Raw genomic sequence first — 21,613 nt, forward strand, 5'->3', positions numbered from 1 at the left:
TGAGCTCTGTCACTGCGGGTGGATTCCATAATTTCTGAAAACATCTCGTCTCGCGTTTTCTTTTTACGACGCCTTATCTGTGATAGCCTTCGGGATGGAGGAGGGAGGCTTGAGGAATTTGCAGCTGCTGTAGGGAGGGGAAAAAAGAGAGAATTTTTTAAAAAGCTACATTTTGCAGAACAATGCTTATACTCTTTCACGGTGACCAACACTATTCACATTACATAGCACATGTGATTTCTGTGCAAGGTCGCATTTTGCCTCTTAATGCTAAGTGCCTGTGGCTTTGCTGCTAGAGATCACAGGTCTGGGCAACAGAATTCGGCTTGCATGCGGCCATGGTAAGCCATTGTCTTACAGCTTCTGCGCCCTCCTTTCCCACATACCACCCATACCAAGCATAGCCTGTAGAGTGCTGCGGTTTTTCTGTTAACATTCAGCAGCAGCAGAAAACAAACTACCCCCCCCCCCCCCGCCATGAATTCTCTGGGATGATCACGGTACCCCTCCCCCCACCGCGTGGCTGGTAACAGGGAAGATCCCTGTTAGCCAAACGCGAAAAGCTCAGGGCCAATTTCCCATCTGCGCTTGGCTAACTGCAGGGAAGGATTTATTTTCCGCCACAGGCAAACAGCCCAGTAGGAACGGCCACCTCTGTCCCCTTAATTAAGTTCCCGTATTTCAACCAGGTTACCATGAGTGATATCACTCTCCTGAGGATTACACAACAAGATAAAGAACGGATGTTGCTTGAATGCCAGCAAACACCGGGACCATACGCTGCCAGGCTTTGTCAGGCAATGATACCAGATTACTTGCTGCAAGCATGGCGTGGTCAAGTGTCCTATCATGGAGGACGGAATAAGGATGCACTGCCCAGAAACCTTGTGGCAAGGCTTTTTGAGTACCTCCAGGAGAGCTTCATGGAGATGTCCCTGGAGGATTTCCGCTCCATCCCCAGACACATTAACAGACTTTTCCAGTAGCTGAACTGACCGCGAATGCATCCCAAGTCCTCAGGGCAAAGTAATCATTAAAAACCGTTTGCTTTTAAAACAAGTTTTATATTTTAAAAGGTAAACTCACCTTTCCCATGGGGTCAGGGTCTTGGATACTGGGTTGGGAGGGTACTTCAGTCAGGGTCAGAAAAAGATCCTGGCTGTTGGGGAGAACGGAGTGCTGTGTGCTCTCTGCAAGCTCATCCTCCTCCTCCTCCTCCTCCTCTCCCCCATCGGCAGAATCCTCAGGTGTAGCTGATGAGACTATCCCCGACCCGGAATCCACGATCACAGGTGGGGTAGTGGTGGCAGCCCCCCCTAGAATTGCATGCAGCTCGGCGTAGAAGCGGCGTGTCCGCGGCTCTGACCCGGAGCGACCGTTTGCCTCCTTTGTTTTTTGATAGGCTTGTCTGAGCTCCTTGACTTTCACGCGGCACTGATCTGAGTCCCTATTGTGGCCTCTCTCCATCATGCCCTTGGAGATTTTTTCAAAAGTTTTGTCATTTCATCTTTTAGAACGAAGTTCTGCAAGCACTGAATCCTCTCCCCATAGAGCGATCAGATCCAGTACCTCCCTCACGGTCCATGCTGGTGCTCTTTTTCGATTATCGGCCTGCATGGTTACCTGTGCTGATGAGCTATCTGTGGTCACCTGTGCTCTCCACGCTGGGCAAACAGGAAATGAAATTCAAATGTTCGCGGGGCTTTTCCTGTCTACCTGGCCAGTGCATCCGAGTTTAGATTGCTGTCCAGAGCGGTCACAATGATGCACTGTGGGATAGCTCCCGGAGGCCAATAACATCGAATTGCGGCCACACTATCCCTAATTCGAAATGTTAAAATCGATTTTGGCGCTACTCCGCTCGTCGGGGTGGGGTGGAGTACAGAAATCGATTTAAAGGGCCCTTTATATTGAAATAAATAGCGTCGTTGTGTGGACGGTTGCAGGGTAAATTCGAATTAAAGCTGATAAATCCGAATTAAAGTCGTAGTGTAGACCAGGCCTTAGTGGTTTAAAATTCTGTCAGACTTAGCTCTTTGTTTTGGTCCAATTCTTAAACTCGAATTTTGCAGGCACAGATTTTAGAGCCACAATTATGGGTACAAGTGCTAGCATTGAGCCATCTAACCATTTTGTGTTCAAACATCAGGTAGTTAGATGGCTCAATGCTAGCATTTATGCTTGCAATTAACTCTGCCCCAAATGGGAGAATGGGCCGAACCCTTTAAAACTGTGTCCCTTTTAAGGAGTAAAAATGGTTTTCAGTAGGGCTTAAAAACTTCAGCCTGATCCTGGGCTGTGTCAGAATTGTGTTCAGTACAGAGCGGAGGCGGGAAAGGGGTTAAGTTTGGGGGGGGTCTTGCCCCACTTTTTAAATTTCACCAAGACTGAGGCTAGCTGGGGACCAGGTCAGTTTCTGGTGTAAATTTAGAACACTCTCAACAAATACACAACCTCTCTCTTTTCAGCTGCTTAATTTGGAGTTTTATCAGCATAAACCTAAAAATGGAAACCATCATTATCATGTTTATGTAATACCATCATAAATATGTATAAGGACTGTGTTAAAGTCTGGCATAAATATGAAATAAAAGTATTTTAATTATCCTTGGCACTACTGAAATGTTAAAACTCTAAAAGATGGATATAGTGCTCAGTGTCCATGTTTCATTGCAAATGTCACACTATATAGTGTGTTCTTGCTTGAAGTCCCAGATCATGGAGTTAAATGATTACCATAGAACTCCTATTTTATGAACTAATGGGGGATTGAGAAGTTCATAAAATTGAACACTTCAAAATTACAGTAGGTGCGGTGCGTAAGTTGCAATATGACGCACTACATTGCGTTCTTCTTGCCCTTCAGTCCACTGCAAAGCAATTTCCAGTGCATTAAAGGCATTGAATGTGAAGGGATGTTTATTTGTTCTTCAATATCAGTTTTATTATGTGATTTCTTCCCCTCCCCTCTCCCCCAAAATCAGGGGAAAAGGTTCGTATAAGTGATCAGACTAGTGTTGGTAAAACTGAGGTTCTACTGTATGTGAAAATCTCAGCTCTCATTAAAAAAAAAAAATTCTAGCCCTTGTAGAGGTAAGCCTGGATCCAGTTATATGCTACAGGCTCAAAAACTAGAAGGCAAAGAATAAGAACCCCAAATTTATTATTTTTAAAAATGTCATGATTTTTAACTCATGATGTTTGGGGGCCTCACTCATGATTTTTCAATGTTTGGGGCTGGCTAAAAGAGCATTCCTGGTCAAAGTCATCCTAATAATAGAACAAGACTCCACAAGGGCAACACAAAACTGAGACCTTTCAGTTGGAAAGGAAATGGTGGTGGGGGAAGCAATCAATTATTTCAAAATAAATATCAAACTTATTCCTGCCATATAGCTTGGTATTTATTTCTGTGTTACTATGTTGGTACAGTGTCATTCTAGTTTAATTTAGATATGAAACAACAAGGAAACATTCTGCATATGAATATTTTTGTAATATTTACAATGGTTTTAAAATATTATGGCATGTTAGGCTGATCCCTCTGCCATGTACATGATTTTAAATATTCAATCTCTTAGCTATTTCTAATTAAGTACAAAAGTGTGGGTCCATTCCTTCAAGGCCTTATAGTATGATTTCCCACTCCCACTGGCTTTAACAGGCATTCCATGCATGGAGACGCTATAGCATTGGGCTTTTTATAGTGATGTGTTTCTTACAATGTAGTTTTAAGAGTATTATGTTATAGGCATCTTTAACGTCTGGAAAAAATAAGGTTCTAGGACAATATTTTGGCCTTGGATACTAGTTTGCAGGTCCATAGTGAGTCCTGAGGTGATATATTAATCCAAAACATGTAACTCAGTTTTTATTGCTGTTCTTATCATTCGAAAAATCCAAACAGATTTTCACAAAACTAGGTCCATTTTTAAGTTGGGATGAGGTTGATAGTGGGATGCGGAGTTTTTTCAGTATTTCACATATGTTCTCAATCAGTAGTGACTAAAACTTGATCCTGCAAGCTGCCCTATACCAAGGGACCCTGCACATGCAAACAGCAGCTTCTTGGATGAGGGCCTGGATGCCATTTGATGGCTGGTAGGTGGCCTTTGTGAAATGACAAGGAGTCCAGTGGCACCTTAAAGACTAACAGTCTTTAACTAAACAAGTTGTTTGTGTCAGTCTACTTTCTAGTGGTCAAGTGTTTGCATCATAAAAGCAGCACCACAAATGGCTGTAAGTTGTACTTTAACTGGCAGTTTCAGCAAGAAGCCACTGACTGAATGGGCACTGAACTGCCCTCTTATTCCTGGAAGACATGTAGCCAGAGAAGAGTAGGGACGCTTGCAGTAATGCTGCTCATTGTCATACGTGCTCTGTAGACGGGAGGTTGTCAATCCAGTACCTTTTGCAAATGATATACTCCTTTAAATAAGAAGATTCATAAATAAGAAAAATCATTTTTAGACTGCAACATTCTTTCTCAAGCTTCACCACAGAGTGACGTTTTACAGCTTAATTATAAGCTCCTGCTAATAGGGTTTTACAGTGTAAATGCTGACACAGCCTTAACTTTAGTGACATGAATGGTCCTGCTATGTTAATTATTGAAGACCAGAACCATGTAATAAAATGTGCTTCTACTCTGTTTCTTTTCTCAGGCCAGGAGCACAGTTTTATATTTATCTGTGAAGTGCCATGGTACACATGATGCTGCACAAATAATAAATATCAGTTGATACTTCAAAAATGGCTCCCTCATAAGAAGCTGTTTTGAATCCTTCTTTCCCCAGAATTATCTCCCCAGTTGTGTCTGTGTTGGTGTGATCCTTCAAGATGGAATGAGATGAGGCTTAACAAACTATTTGCTGTTCTACTTTTAGACTGCTAATGACATCCAAAATATGGGATATGGCAAAATCACTGCCTTTTGGGGGCAGGGAGGACGTAGTGGCAACAGAAGATGGAGGATTGTTTGAGATTGTTATTACTGTCATAGTCTTCCTTAGTGTGAGCATGCATGCATGCTTAATTTGAATATATGTATGTGAATGTGCATATTTTTGGGGGAGTCTGCTTGGGCAATGAAGGATATGGTAATTTTCCAGGCTCAACTGTTTACAGTACATTTAGCTTGCTAGGCAGTGCTGCAGTTGCATAGTTAGAAGTCCAAGTCAGGTGATTGAATGTCTTGTGGACGCTTTCAATATTGGATGTTGTCCTTGGCTTGAGTAGCTAGATGTTGGCACTGATACTATTGGGACAATCTCACTGTTGGCTCAGGAACTTGGAGCAATCAGCATGCAGTTTGGGGGCTTGGTAAAGACTGGATTGTGATATGGCTCTGAATCCCCATTGAGATCTGGATTATTCTGGTGGACTAGGGGAAGCTGCATAAGTACTAAGTTTAGATGGTAAACCTGGGAATTGAACCTGCAAAAATTAGTTGGGTCCAGCAAGATACAGGTGCCAAATTAGAGTTTTTGCAGCTTTCTGGTATCAGGATGTGTTGGGGTCCAGATTATTTTGATGTACTAGCAGAAGGTTGTTCTCTTTTGATGGCACAATTTCTGGGTTTATGGCCAAAGTTTGGTGGGATCCAGATGCTAGATCTGGATTTTTGCAGTGCTGTTATAGTGGAGCTCATCAGGGTCTAGATATTTTTTGGGGTAATAGTAATGGCTAAATATGTTCTCTTTAAAACAGTAGAATTTAGAGGATTGCAGTCAAAATCTGGCAGGATCCTCTTGTGGATCATGTGTGGTGTTTGCAGTGCCGTTGCACTAGGATGCTTTGGGTTCTGGCTTTTCTTCTTCTTCTTGGAGTAGGAACAACTGTACTGGTTCTTTACTTACGCAGTGGAATGTGTGGGCTGGGGGCCAAATATTGATGGATGAAGCAGGATCCAGATGCCAGATCCAAGTATTTGAACCACTGTTGTGCCAGGATGCGCTGATGTCCACTCTCTACACCTGCTGCCCAATTATGTCTCAGAATTAGGAGATTGGGGCCAAAATTTGGCTGGATCCAGCAGGATCATGGTGCCAGATGCGAGTTTTTGTGGTGCTGTTGTACCTTGGTCTGGGTTTCTTGGTGCAGTAGCAGCAGGTAAACTTGTTCTGTTTTGTAAAGTACCAATTTGGGGGACTGGGTACAAAAACCGGCAGGATCTGGCAGGATCCTGCAGGTAGATCCAGCTTTTACCTTTTTCCTGCAATCTGGCCAACAGCCTCATGAGTGAGCAGGAGCCATGTGACTGTGGCGAGTTGGGGTGTGCAGTTGCCTCCTGCTTCAGAGCTACCTGATCCGAATACTAAGCAGAGCTGCCGCCGGAGCTGTGCATGTAACACGCTGAAGACACTGCGGAGGAAGGTGCCCGTTCCAGAGGCAGCTCGGAACATGGAGATTAAAGACCAAGGAGCGCAAATGGAGCCGTTGCTACCCACGGTAAGATGCCGCTTGCTGCAGTCTGCCGCAAACCCCGCCAAGCAAGCGGAGCGGCGGCTGGGGATGCGAGCGCGTTGCGAGGCACAGCGAGAGATGCTCCCCTGCCTGCTTCTCTCCGTGCCAAGGTCTCTCCTTCCTTCCCCGGAGCCGGGGAACCGAGGGGGCTGCAAAGCCCGCAGGCAGAAGGGGCTTTTCAAGACATTTTTTTCCAATATGGATGTGCCTTAGGTCATAATGCGTGTTTCTTACTGAGTGAAAAAACGCGATGGTTTACTCCAGAGCTGGGAGCAGCAGCCGGGGCTGCTGTGTGCGTCTCTCGGCTCCAGTACGTGCGGAGGCGCCTGCCTGCATTTCTGTAAGGAGGGAAGGGGGTCCCCCCTTGTAGGGGGAGTGATAGTCCCTCTCGCCATACTCTCGAGGGTGGGGTGGGGTGGGGGGCACAAGTTGGCGCTGCTGTGGAAAGGGGTCCCCTGAGTGTGGGGGTCCCCGTCATTCAAATACCGAAGGGGTTCTCTCTCTGGCAGAGTCCCTGCCTCTCTCACAGGAGGTCTGTCTGGGCGCCTGTCTCTCACATTCACCCCCCTCTGTTTCCCTGGGGGGCCCTAGCCCCCCAACTTGCACAGAGGGACAATCTGTTTATCTGTGAAGCTCCTGTCACTTGTGCTCCTGTACAGGGTTGGTCAGTTGGTCTGTGGGGGGGTCCCTGTCACCCCTGTATGTGTGTATATATACACATACACGCACACATGGTCAGTTTGTCTGTGGGGTCTCTGTCACACACAGACATACGCATTGGATCCCTCTGTCTATGGAGCATGCTTTCACACCCAGAGGGGCTGTCTGTTTGTGGTGGCCCTGGTACAGGCAAGCAAACAGAGGCTGCCTGTGGGTGTCTCTGTCCCATGCACAGAGTGTCAGTCTGTGAGATTCTGTGTCACACACTGAGGGTCAGTCTGCCGGGGTACCTGTCATCCCCACTCACAGGGTCTGGTTCTAGGCACGCGCTCTCTCTCTCTCACATGCACAATTAATATCAGTTCAATGAGACTTTATTAGCATGACAAGTTGTACACATTTTTCCAAAGCGTAAAAGGGAGATGGACCCTTCAGCTCTCTGTCAGAGGTGGATAACATCCACCCATCATAGGGCTCTGTGTTTAACATTTCATCTCCTGTGGCCAGTTGTTGCCAGTACCTGTTCCTGATCATTTGGTGGGACAATGGCATCTCTGTCATCTCTCTCCTTTCTCCTAGGATGAGGCACAGTTTTTCCACATTGGGGTTTGGATGAGAAGGCTCTTACAATTCCTGATAATTTTGAGGAAATACCTTTTGTTGCAGTTCCTTCTGTTTTAGACTTTGGCATAGAGACATTGGAGACATTATCTGTTAGTCTTTTCTCTGCCACACTGGTTGCTCTGGGCTATGCTTTGTGTCTCCCAATTTTCACCTCTAGTTTGTGGTCACTGATTCAGTATTTGGTGAGAGACTGCCATAGTTTTGTACATGTCACAAGAGTGAGATGGTTTGATGGTTCTGTGCAAAGGTCTGTAGCAGTCTAATTTGTGGATGTTTTTGATTTCTTCTTGCTAGTGGCTCTTATACTGGTTTAGGTGCTGATCTAGCATCTTGAAAATATTTTGGGCTTGGGGTGGGGGTTGTTGGTTCCACTGATCAGAATTGCTGTCTCTGGGGAGTGACATAGGGATGGATTGTGTTGCATTCGGATTTAATTTTTGATCCTCATTGCTGTGTTGGGTGAGAAGCTGAATATTCTTTCCCAAATGTTGATTAGCAGAAGGAATTGGCCCAGTTATGTTCTGCAGCCCTAGTTACTGGAGTTTCTGTGCACATGGAGTACTTTTTCGCAGTTGTGCAAACATAGGATTTTTTTACGGTTTTATCCCAAGTAGATATTAAAGATGGACCCCAGCTTTTCCTTCCATGTAGTAGAATGGGTTGGATTCTGCTGTCAAATCATTCTAGCAGCAGTTTTATTAGTGTGTCTAGTAGGTTGATTGTGTACTCTGCAAGACTCTGTCTATGTGATGGATGGACTCACACATGCTCTGTCTGGGAGGGTCTCTGAAGCCCAGAGAGGTAGCATTGTTTTCCTGCTGTAGCAGTGATGCGAAGGCACAGCTTCCCCAGTCTTGAAGTTAGTTGCTCTGCAATGCTGCTCTGCACGGGGCACCATGGACCATGGCAGTGCTTCTGCAGCACTCATCCCAACTGGTGACTAGGGCCAGGCGGACACTGAAGCCAAAGGACCTTTATGTGCTGTCAGCTCTGAGTGTGTGGGGTCCTTGTAGCAGAGGACTCTGGCAGGGCTTAGGTATCTGGAGTCAGTGTTGCCTCCCTCACTGCTAGATTATAGTGTGAGATAGGTGGTAGTATTTTTGAGAATTAATCTCCCCTGTTTTTTTTTTCTTTCATGGTCAGTCCCCACCTCACACAGCTGTAAATAAATTCAGCTCCAGTTTAAACTGTGCAAGGACCCCAGTCCTGGAGCAAATACATTTTTTGTTTCCAAATTTTATTTAAATCTGGTTTGGATTCAATTGGATGTGAAGAAAAAGCTCCCAGCCCCGAAAGTTTGCTGGCTTCAAGTTATCGTCAATACATACAAGAGCCAAAGTTCACCAGCCTCTGAGGCGGCATCTCTCAGTGAAACTTCAGCTCAGTATCTCATGGTGGGGCAAAAAGTTGTTAGTCATGGTGAGAAGATGGCAAATGACAGTCCTATTTAATTTATATGTCCTAGTGGTTCTCAGATATTGCAAAGGTCATAACCTAATTTGCCAATGAAATTCCACATTCAGATTAACTATGAAAAGAACATCTGCTTTCCTTGTTACCTTGAGACCTATTTGGTAATTATTTTAGAGTGAAAACAACAAGGAGTCCAGTGGCATCTTAAAGACTAACAGATTTATTTGGGCATAAGCTTTTGTGGGGAAAAAGCCCACTTCTTCAGATGCATGAAGTGAAAATTACAGATGCAGGCATTATTATACTGACACATGAAGAGAATGGAGCATACAGACTAACACAGCTACCCCTTGATATTTTAGGATGTGAGTTCATATTTAAACAAGACTCTCTTGCAGTTTGTAGAAGGTGATGAAATGTTTTGTTACCTGCTCTTCTGAGGAATTATGTGGAAGTAGACTTCCTCTTCACCTTTTCCTTATTAGAGTCTCGTTTTACTAACTCCTTTTAGAAAAGTTCCTCACCAGTTACAGCACTTCTACCTGCACCCGGGGAGCCACTTTTTGATGTGTTTTGCAAAATCAGGTACTGTGTGTACATTTCTTCATGGATTCCTAAGATATTTTAGTCTTTAAAAGCTGTACTGGGGGAAGTAGAATTAAATTAAAAATGGAAAATCTGAAGTAGAAACAATCTTTTCAAACTGCTGTTTTAGAAAGTGCAGATATGGCATTGCCACATTTTAGCATTCAATAGAGAGACTAATGGAATGGAATGTAAAATTAAAACGGTCATAGAGGAGTTTTTAAACTAAGGCTTGGGGGAAAGCTGACAGGTTCGGAGTATCATGTGTTTGAGACAGATGCATCCCTTAGGGGAGGATTTATTAACAGGGATTCTCTATATCCTAATAAAGAGAAGAGGATAGAAATTGATAAAGTACAGGTAAGAACTGAAGAGAAACTGTCAAATGAAAAACTGTCCCCATTCATTTACATCACATGAAGGCAGACAACTAAATATTGACAAATTTTATAAGTGCTGGTATAGAAATGCTTGAAGTTTAAATACTAAGATGGGTAAACTAAGGTCCCAGGTATTAAATGAGGATATTGATACAATAGACATCACAGAAACTTGGTGGAATGACAATAATCAGTGGGATATGGTAAAATCAGAATACAAAATTTACAGGAATGACAGAGTAGGTCAAGCTGGCGGGGGAGTGGCACTATATGAGAAAGAAAGCATAGAATCAAATATATTAAAAATTTGAAATGGATCAAAATGTACCATAAAATCTCTATTGATAGAAATTCCACACTTGAATAATAAGAATATAGCAGTAGGAATATATTACTGACCACCTGACCAGATGGTGATGGTGATTGTGAAAAGCTTAGGGAGATTAGAGAGGCTTTAAAAATAGAAAATTCAATAATAATGGGGGATTTCAACTATCCGCATATTGACTGGGTACATGTTACCTCAGGATGGGATGCAGAGATAAATTTAATTATATTATGGTCACTATTACCAAGTGGTTCAGCTATATTCACCTCTTGGACCAGATCATGTGCCACTTAGGACTAAATCAAGAATTGACTCTCCCTTTTTGGGTTTCATGACTAGCTGCTCCAAGAAGCAGTCATTAATGGTGTCTAGAAATTTTAATATTGTTCTGGGAGGGAAAATACCAAAGAAACCTACCACAGTAGTATTTAACTTCAGAAGGGGGAAATACACAAAAATGATGAAGCTTGTTAAACAGAAATTAAATAGAATGGTCACAAAAGTGAAAAGCCTGTGAGCTGCATGGAAAATTTTTAAAAACACCATATTAGAAGCTCAAATTAAATATATACCCTAAATAAAAAAGAGGACCCAAAAATTGTCACTATGGCTAAAAAAAAAAAAGTAGACGCGGCTAAAGGTGTCCTTTTAAAAACTGGAAGTCAAATCCTACTGAGGAAAATGAAAAAGAGCATGAACTCTGGCCAGTCACGTATAAAAGTATAATTAGACAGGCCAAAAAAGAATTTGAAGAACTACAAGACACAAAAGACACAAAAACTAAAAGCAAAAAAAAAATTAATTACATCAGAAGCGGGAAGATGCCAAGCAAACAGTGGGGCCACTGGATGATTGAGGTTCTAAAGGAGCACTCAAGGAACATAAGGCCATTGTGGAGAAGCTAAATTAATTCTGTGCATCTGTCTTCACTGAAGAGGATGTAAGAGAGATTCCCACATTTCAGCCATTGTTTTTAGGTGACAAATCTGAGGAACTGTTCCTGATTGATGTGTCAAATTGATAAATTAAACAGTAATAAGTGACAAGGACCAAATGGTATTCACCCAAGAGTTCTGAAGGAACTCAAATATGAAATTGCAGAACTACTAACTGTGCAATGTAACTTATCGCTTAAATCAGCCTCTACACCAGGTGATTGGAGAATATAAGAATGGCCATACTGGGTCAGACCAAAGTATCTTGTCTTTTGACATGCATCTGACGAAGTGGGTATTCACCCACGAAAGCTTATGCTCCAAAACGTCTGTTAGTCTATAAGGTGCCACAGACTCTTTGTCGCTTTTTACAGATCCAGACTAACATGGCTACCCCTCTGATACTTGTCTTCTGACAATGGCCAGTGCCAGATGCCCCAGAGGGAATAACAGAACAGGTAATCATCAAGTGATCCAGCCCCTGTTGCCCATTCCCAGCTCCTGGCAAACAGAGGTTAGGGGCACCATTCCCGCCCATCCTGGCTAATAGCCATTGATGGACCTATCCTCCATAAATTTATCTAGTTCTTTTTTGAGGATAGCTAATGTAATTTCTATTTTTAAAAAAGGCTCCAGAGGTGATTCTGTCAGTTATAGGCCACTAAGCCTTACCTCAGTACCCAGCAAATTGGTTAAAACTAGAATAAATAACAGAATTATCAGACACATAGATGAACACAATATGTTGGGGATGAGTCAACCTGGCTTTTGTGAAAGAAAATAATGCATCATAATGAATTCCCATTAGAATCCTTTGAGGGTGTCCACAAACGTGTAGACAATGTTGATCCAGTGGATATAGGGCAATTGGACTATCCGACAAGGTCCCTCACCAAGGATCTTAAGTAAAGTAAGGAGTCATGGGGAAGAGGGAAGGGCCTCTCATGGATCAGTAACTGGTTAAAAGACAGGAAACAAAGGGTAGGAATAAATGGTCAGTTTTCAGAATGGAGAGAGGTAAATAACAGGGTCCCCAAGGGATCTGAACTGAGACCAGTGCTGTTCAACATGTTCACAAATGATCTGGAAAAAGGGGTAAACAATGAGGTGGCAAAGTTAGCAAATGATACAAAATTACTCAAGACAATTAAGTCCAAAGCAGACTGCAAAGAATTACAAAGGGATCTCACAAAACTGGGTGACTGGGCCACAAAATCGCAGATGAAATTAAATGCACATAGGGAAAATATAATCCCAATTATACATACAAAACAATGGGTCTAACTTAGCCGTTACCACTCAAGAAAGAGATCTTGGAGTCATTATGATAGTTCTTTGAAAACATCTTCTCAATGTGCAGCAGCAGTCAAAAAAGCTAACCATGTTAGGAATCATTAGGAAAGGGATAGATAAGAAGACCATAAATATTCTAATGCCATTATATAAATCCATGGTACTCCCACACCTTGAATATTGTATGCAGTTCTGGTCATCCCATCTGAAAAAAGATATTAGAAATGGAAAAGGTACAGAGAAGGGCAACACAAATGACTGAGGGTCTGGAACAGCTTCCATATGAGGAGAGAATAAAAAGACTGGGATTTCTCAGCTTGGAAAAGAGATAATTAAGGGATGATATGATAGATGTCTATAAAATCATGAATGGTGTGGAGACAGTGAACATTTTAGACAATGAACATTTTAAAATTATAAGAAACAATTGTGGTTAATAAAAGATTGCTGTGAAAAAATTGTGAAAGATAGTTTGCAGATTCTCTCTGTGAATGTCTCGGGCAGGTTCTCAATTAGAGTCAAACGCATTTCCTTCGCCTGTCTCAGTGCGATCCTTGCATATCCATGATGTTGCAAATGGTTCCCCAAAAGCACTTTGTTTATATACAGACTTGTTTTAATATTATTTAGGAATAAATGTCTATTTTAATTGTGTTTTAAGACTGTCATTGTTATGTTTTAAAATAAATATTAGTGACTGACTGATGTAAGCTGGATGTCTGTGTATAGCAGGAGCTTCATCCTCTCTTCGTATCTACGAGAGTATTTGTACAGACGTACTGATACTTTTTTTCATGAATGATTGCATGGTATGTTGTTTTTCTTGTTTTCTCTAATGACAGCAGTGGCAGTAACACCATTATAGTTAATGATGAATCGGCTTTTCTGTTCTAAGATCAGACTTTTATCATCTTGCCTCTTTGGACTGAGGCTTTGGCAAAGAAGGTTTCAGCTTATACTCCCCTCTTCCCCCAGGATGAGTGGAGCAAAAACTTTGCCCTGTCTTAAACCTTGTGCAACCTCTTTGACCAAAATGAGCGACTCAAGGAAGAATTTGCCCATAGTTTTAAAGGTTAGCCTATTTTATTTTATTTAGATTTACTGTATATCAGAGTACGCTTAGCCTCGCTTTTAGAAGCGTTTTTCCACAAGTTCTGGAAAAAAGGTCTAATATATGTAACACAGACAAGATTGCAGGAAGTTAGTCCATAATAGAACTTAGCAATGTATATTTGCATAATTATGCTTTTGGTTATGATTTTATAAGGTTGAAAATGGTTATTGTGAAATCAAGAAAGATCAAACATATTTAGGCACCACTCCTGGACATAGATTAGCACAGTGGGGCTCTACACTGGGGTGTTGGGGGCTGCCTGCATGGATGCATTTTAGGATCAGGGATTCAAGGCAGATGGATATCAAACAATTGAAAAATAACTAAAACAATACATAATCTTACAGCACTGGATTTCATATGTATGTATGCTTGTGTGTGTGTCCAAAACTCTTGTTAGTGCTATACAGACAGTAGGGAATTCTAGGAATCTTTTACAAAATCACATTACTTTGTTGCGCTAAGGGAAGACAAATGAGAGAGAAATCAAGTTGTGACTGTTTTTGAAAAACAGTGTAGCTAGTAAGTGAGAAACTACTGTTCATAACAGGCCAAATTCTGTCACTCTTACTCATGCTGAGCAGGACATCCAGTGGGACAGCATGCAGAGTCAAATGTATTACTTAACAGGAGCATAAGTGGCAGAATGTGGCCCAATATGTTTTATAACTATTAATTCCCTGTTCACTTGACCAGGATTTAGGATTATCGCAACAGTTTTACAACAGTTAGGGCAAGTTTATGAAGACAGTGTTACAATGTCAATGGAAAAAAGATAGAGACAATGTTACATTTTTCTGTCATATGTACAGAGAAAATGTTACAAGTTAAAAAAATGCAATCACAAGGATAATGTTAGAATTTTATTACTGCTTCATCTGTTTTCTTTTGTTGCCACATGGCCATAAAGTCTGAGTGAAAAGACAAGTAATTTTTTCCAGAAAGTACTGGAACTCAGTACATCTCTTTATACAATAAAATAATTAAAGTCACACAGACAGCCTTTATAAACACACACCTGCCAATGTCATGATTAAGAAGAGAGGTAATTAAAACCCTAAGACATAGTTAACATGTGGCATACCAGACTTATGCCTGTAAAGAATAATTTGCAGCACAGCATGTGCTCACACACAAACTTTAGAAATGATGTGAATGAGATACATTCACATTATGGAAAACATTAAAACAGATTATTTTTAAATGTGTTAGATTTGAATACATCCGACACTTTCTATTGATCAGACACATTTGTGTTTAAACTTCCTCTTACAATAACTCCATCTTTTCTTCCTACTTTTCCCTTGGGAAAATCATGGAACCGAATGTATGATAAATCACTTCCATAGAACCACTCTGTAATGACATAAAAAATTGTTATGACTTCAGTGTAGTATCAAACAGAAGATTTAAGCCAGTGGGGGGAAAAACTTATAAACATCTTCAATGATTAGCAATATAATGGGTATGAGAGAATGAAACAAAAGAAATGTACTGTGCTTGCAGTTTTCAGTACATTGCTTTTGTTTCAACATTTTCTATTTCAACCTTGCACATTGTAGAACTCCCTCTTTATAAATATGGCATGACTAATGTAATATCAAATACAATTTAACAGAAATCCATGTGTTCCTGAAAGTTTGCCACTCTGTGAGGCAGTAGTCCCCAACTGTTTTCGTCTGGCAGGCACCAGACGACGAGCCACAGAGGACCATGGTGGTGGTCGAGCATCCGCCGAAATGCCACCGACAAGTAGCAACATCAATAGGTGTCACCGCTGAAATGCCGCCGAGAAGCAGTGTCATCCGGAGGTGTCGCCTCTGAAATGCGGCATTTTGGCGGCGATGCATCTTTTTCTCGGTGGCATTTGAGCAGATGCTTATCCACCAGCCAGTACGCGGGCGCACTTAGACGCCCTGGCGGGCACCATGGCGCCCGTGGACACCGCGTTGGGGACCCCTGCTGTGAGGCATATACAGTGTAATACAGTTGAAAACAAACTGGCCATGAGTACAAAGAGCAGGTAGGTGCTTAAAACCACCCTTTCTTCTGGAAAGCTATTCCCAGGGTAAGCTGGGGTTTGAAGCAAGGTGAAAGTGTGAGGAGGAGAGAAGGCACTTGAGGGGTGTGAGTGTAATGCCGACAGACCCAGGGCAGGATTGAACTGGGGACCTCTGGAGCTTAATGCATGAGCCTCTACAGCATGAGCTAAAAGCCATCTGCCTGTTAGCTAAGGCTGTAGAGCAGACTCATTTTATTTCTCTCTCTAAGTGGTCTTGGTGCCACTAGATGGGACACAACACCACACCCAAAAGGTGTGTGGGTTACATGAGGAAGAAGGGGTTTGCAAGAGGAAATAAGGACAGAATTTAAGAGTGGAAAGAGCTATGCATGCCTGGAACTTCAGGACATTGCATTTGAGTTTGACGTAGAAGGAAAGAAGGGGCCATTGAAGCTATTTGAGGAGTAGGTGTTGGGATTAGACCAAGATAATGAGTACCTGAATCATGAAGAGAGTTTAAAATCTACGTGGACAAGCTGAGAAACCACGTATCCCAGTTAGCTCATAATATTCCCAATGCAGATAGGGAGCACTGCTGAATTTTAGTTGAAGGACAGCAGCAAAGTTCCTACATCCTCACTTAATTCCATCCAGTATTTTTTTATTTGAATCAAGTTATTTCTAATTTAAATAGATATTTTGATTTACTTGTTGATAGTGCTTTTCTTTCTATTTTATAGTCTTAAATTGCTAAAATGTTTTGTACCTGTTTCTTTAGTTCCTAATAGTTACTAGAATTTCAGATTTTATAGTCTTTTTTTTTTTCTCAGAAGCCCACTTAAAATGTTCATATACACCAAATAAGACAAGTCCCGGGGTCTCATTAACATACTTTGTTATGATAACAGTATAAACTTACACACACAACTGATAAGCAAGAAACCCATGCTGTGTTTGTGACCCACACCACCTTCTTGATATACTGAACATCCACAAATTGAAGACTGCCACAATGCTTTGACTAGACTACATCTCTATTAGGGCTTTCAGTGGCTCAGTTTTCAGAAACTATTTATCTGGGTATTCATGGGTGGTGTATTGTGCACAATGAATTGTGTGTGCTACAGGAACTGTTGAAGGAGGAGCTGTTTGCTTTTGTGATGAGCACTGGTGCCTTCAGTCATTTATATTCTTCTCAGTATTTAACTATATTTACCTAATGATATAATCAAAAGGCGTGAAAGATCTAAGAACCAAGTGACAAGTCTTGTGATAAGAGCCATTGTTAAAAATATGCTGGAAGGAAAGAATATAAAATCATATTACTTATGGAGCCAGTCCTGCAATGTGCTACACACATGCAGATTCTTGCACCTTCATGGAGTCCCAGTGACTCTGGGGTCCATCTGCCTGTATGGCTGCAATTGCAGTATTGGGGACTTTGTATCTGACAGCTGCAAAATGGTCATCATTTGGAAAAAACAAACAGGAATGTGGCTGTGCATTTGTCATGCCTCAGGAAGTAAGGTGTAATACTGTTACAGATTGCTTGGAAGTTTCTTTTGGAGTGGCCTAAATTAGTGAACATCTGTGAAGAATATAGACAGGAAGCTGACTGTTTGCCAGAAGGTAACAAATATTAATCTTAAGCGGTTTGCTGAAGAATTGCTCCAAATCATAGAATTGTAGGACTGGAAGGGAACTCGAGAGGTCATCTAGTCCTGTCCCCTGCACTCATGGCAGGACTAAGTATTATCTAGACCATCCTTGATGGGTGTTTGTCCAACCTGCTCTTAAAAATCCCCAGTGGTAGAGATTTTACAACCTTTCTGGGCAATTTATTCCACTGCTAAATCACCCAGACGAGAAGTTTTTACTCATGACCAACTTAAACAGCCCTTGTTGCAATTTAAGCCCATTGCTTCTTGTCCTATCCTCAGGGGTTAAGGAGAACAATATGGAAGACAGTTACAGTGGTGCTGGATCCTCTACACAGGAAGTCATATTCCATGGTTCGAGCTGTTGAAGTGTGGAAGAAGATTGAAAAATATCTTTACTAAATTGCAATTAGAATCTGGCAAAATGTGTATCATTATGATCAGGCTTAATTCCATGTCATTTTTTTGGATGTAAGATCAATCCCTCGCATATGCCAGGTTCCACTCACAACAGAGGAATTATCACTCAAGGTATGTCTATGTTGCAAACAAAATGTGTGTTCTTAGCTCAAGTTAGCTAATCTGGGGTTATAATAGCAGTGAAGACATATCAATGCTGGTTTTAACTCAGATGAGTAGCTCAAGCCTCAAACTAAAGTCTATAGGGTGAGCCAGGGGTTGAACTTGCTCTGCTAACCTGAATTAAATGCTAAATTATTGTGTCTTCCCTGATATTTTAACCAAGAGGTTAAGAACACACCTTTTTTTGCAGTATAGCTGTAACCTTAGTTTTGAATATTTAGAAGAAGGTTGGAAGTGGTTTTCTGTCAATAGTAATTACACCTCTACCCCGATATAACACGAATTCGGATATAACGCTGTAAAGCAGCACTCGGGGGGGGGGGGGGGGGGGCAGGGCTGCACGCTCCGGTGGATCAAAGCAAGTTCAATATAACACAGTTTCACCTATAATGCAGTAAGATTCTTTGGCTCCCAAGGACAGTGTTATATTGGGGTAAAGGTGTAATTGCATGCCAAGTCTCCTCCTTTTCAGAAGACTGTATCTCTCAGATGAAGCTATAATAGCGCCTCAGTGGTGGAAACATCAGGTAAACACTTTTTGAGAAAATAAAGATATGATTATGAGAGTGGTGTCTCAACTGCTATGGATTCTTCTGCTGGTGTTCAATGGAATCAAAGAATAGAATCTGCATGGGAACAGAGCTTCAAAGTTTTTTTTCCTTCTTGAGCATTTTAATTTTAAGGGGCAGGAAAATACTTTTGAGTTTGAGTAATGAGACTCGCAGGTAATTCACTTGTGATTTTTTTTTATCACTGATTATAACTGTGTAAAATGTTGCATTATGTATTAATGTGATATTAATACTGATGTGTTAATAAATGAGACTGTAGTGAAAGCTTATATAATTTTAAACAATTTAAATATTGAAACTTTAAACAACTTAATGTTAACATTGAAGTTAAATTTTATTCTGCTTTGGATTTATAAAAGTTTTGAATAAAAATAAACTGTAACCTCTCATCTTGCAAACACAAATGCATGTGCATAACTTTAAGCACAATTAAAGCCAATGACACAGCTAATGTGGCTAAAGCTGGCAAGTGTTTGTAGGACAGAGGCCTTAAATTTTCAATATTTTGTTGTGTTTACAGCAGTTTCTTCATATTTAAATAAGGTACCTGACCTGTAATGACATTATAATAAGAGTGTTTTTTTAATGAATTTTAATCTAAAATGGCAATAGCCATTTTTTCTAATTAACTTAAATCTCTGTAAAAGTGATTTAAATCAATGATTTAAAAAACAGGCTATTTAAATCAAGATGATTTTTAAACAATCATTGACTTATGTCACTTTTTACAATGCAACAGTCTAACTTGAAAATTTGTAATATAAGTGCTTTTCATCTGGATTTAAATCACTTCATGCTGTTTGAAATGTACTGGTGGAAACTCCCACAAATTCTTCTGTGGCAAAAGATGAAAAAGGTCTAACTGCCATACTATAGAAATGTGCACCTCTTTTCAAGGGAGAACTGGAGAATTGAAGACAAGTAAAGCTTACTTGTAAGCCAGTCAGTCAGCCTAAGTGTTGCAAGACAAGGGTACTGCTGTGGGTATCTGGAACTCAATGGAGAAATTATGCTCTCTGTCCACACAGAAAACGTCCACACAGAAAATGGGTATCTTCCCATTGAGTCAGCATTAAAGAATTTGTGGAGATCTCAAAGCGACTATGCAACCACTGTACTGAAGATCTCTTCCTTTCTTTAGCCTGGAGTTCAAAGTTTTACAAAACTGATCTATGTTAAACTTACAAATGCATTTGGCGGAAAATTCCCATGAGTTGGTAATATAGTGGTACATAAAGACCATACCAATACTAGTATTCGTTTTTTGGGATAACATTGACACCAGCCTTGTTCAAGTGGAGTGATGGATCAGAATTTGAGAGAGCTCGGAGGAGTACAGTACTGACTAGATGGCATTCCATTGGCTGGCAAGAATGATAGTGAGCATCTTAAGAAACTAGATGCAAACCTGCAAAGATTGGAGGTTTATGGCTGGAGAAATGCATATTTTCCAGGCATACCTTTATAGTACAGGCCTGGTGATAAATGCCAATAGTCTTCACAAAACATCTATAAAAAAGGGCCATGGTGGATACCCCACTTCCTGCAAATGTAGGTGAGTTACATTCTTCTCCAGAATAATCCACAGGTTTGAGAGAATTTGAGTTAATCTCGCCATGTGTACTACTTAATAGCCATGTTAGTAGAACCTTCCTACTCAGGGGGAAGGAGAATGTTATATTAGTACTTTAAATGTATTTATGTAATATGAACAGTGCATGTTAAAAATAAGTTTTATGATAGTGGCAGTCATCTTAAGTCTGTGTTGCTTGTAAATAAACATCAGTTTACAGTTGTTGCTGATTTATATCTGGTGTTTTATGTTCACTCTCAAATAAGTTCCAAAGTACCAGCAGTGTCAGCACAAGTGATTATGTACTCATTGTAGGTTACCTGTGTTGTCAAACTGACTTATCATATTCCTAATGTATCTCCCATCCTCACAATCTGCCTAACATGTTTTGTGATAACATGAAATCCAACCCATATTACTACTGCTGTAGACACTTTTTGAAACACTGGCATCCAGTAAACATAGTTCAGATTTTTTTTTAAAGTATCTTTTCCCATATATTTGAAGAGACTCTGTCAAATGCTTTAAGCACAAAACTTGACTAACTATATAATTAAGATACTTCCTCTTATTTTAAACATCTTTTCTCCTAGTGTTCACCATTATAACAAAAGACTTGACTGTGTCTATTTGTTTTATCGCACCATTACCACACTTCTAGAATTAGCTGTGAGAAGGAGCTGTAAAAGGACTTGTAAACCTATGAGTCACTTATATTTGTCTAAAAATACATTCACGGTGTCATTAACAGTAGCTGTATTCCATAAAATTGGATACTATTTAAACTTTTCAGAGAAAAATATCTGGATAAATCCAGCATGGATTAATTTATACTCTAGTTGTGTTAGAAAGTGGCGAGGCCTCCTCACAGACCCTTGCCAATATTACACAAAGGAGGTTTTCTGTAAGTGTGTGGCCATCGCTTCCCCCTGTAGATCAAATGTGTTTCATAGTCTTGGAATACCTGACCCCCCACTTCCACAGTGGGGAATGGGAGACTTGAACTCATTCTTTAATGGCCAAAACAGCTGACTACCATGTGTACAAGTGTGCTTGAAACCATAGAAAATGCAGGTAAATTGGTCTAGTACACACAAACTATTTAAGAAATTATTAAGGTTGCAGAGTCAAGCATCAAAAGTTAGGAAATGCCAGCATTAAGGGTGCCTGTGCAATCTTAATTCATCCCCACCTTGTGCATGAGCCTGATGATACAATCTTTAATTACAGGCTCACATCTATTTTTTTTCCTCACAGGACCCCCTACATCATTCCAAGTACAGGATGGTCAATGTTCATTTAATGAGCAGCTATTTAATGTTTTGTTTTCTCCTCCATTTTTCAATGTGTGGCCACAGGCATTATTTAATATACACTATTCCAGGAATTGGCAACCTTTGGCACGTGGATCGCCAGGGTAAGCACCCTG

General features: G+C 40.9%; 1 protein-coding gene across 4 annotated transcripts in view; it reads left to right on the top strand.

The window, feature by feature from the left end:
• Positions 1-6,230: 6,230 nt before the first annotated feature.
• SLC4A10 (solute carrier family 4 member 10) overlaps positions 6,231-21,613 on the top strand; it is a 270,102-nt gene continuing 254,719 nt past the window's right edge. Inside the window, exon 1 of one of the 4 annotated variants that reach the window (XM_065561769.1) lies at positions 6,231-6,450. Coding sequence is in view for 2 of the 4 variants with exons in the window: in XM_008178464.4 (XP_008176686.2) it covers positions 6,403-6,450 (48 nt within the window). In the remaining 2 variants the exon portion in view is untranslated. The remainder of the gene's footprint in view (positions 6,451-21,613) is intronic. The other 3 variants (XM_008178464.4, XM_065561767.1, XM_065561770.1) reach the window with 3 other exon arrangements.

The sequence above is a fragment of the Chrysemys picta genome, chromosome 11, assembly GCF_011386835.1.
Source record: "Chrysemys picta bellii isolate R12L10 chromosome 11, ASM1138683v2, whole genome shotgun sequence".
NCBI lineage: Eukaryota > Metazoa > Chordata > Testudines > Emydidae > Chrysemys > Chrysemys picta.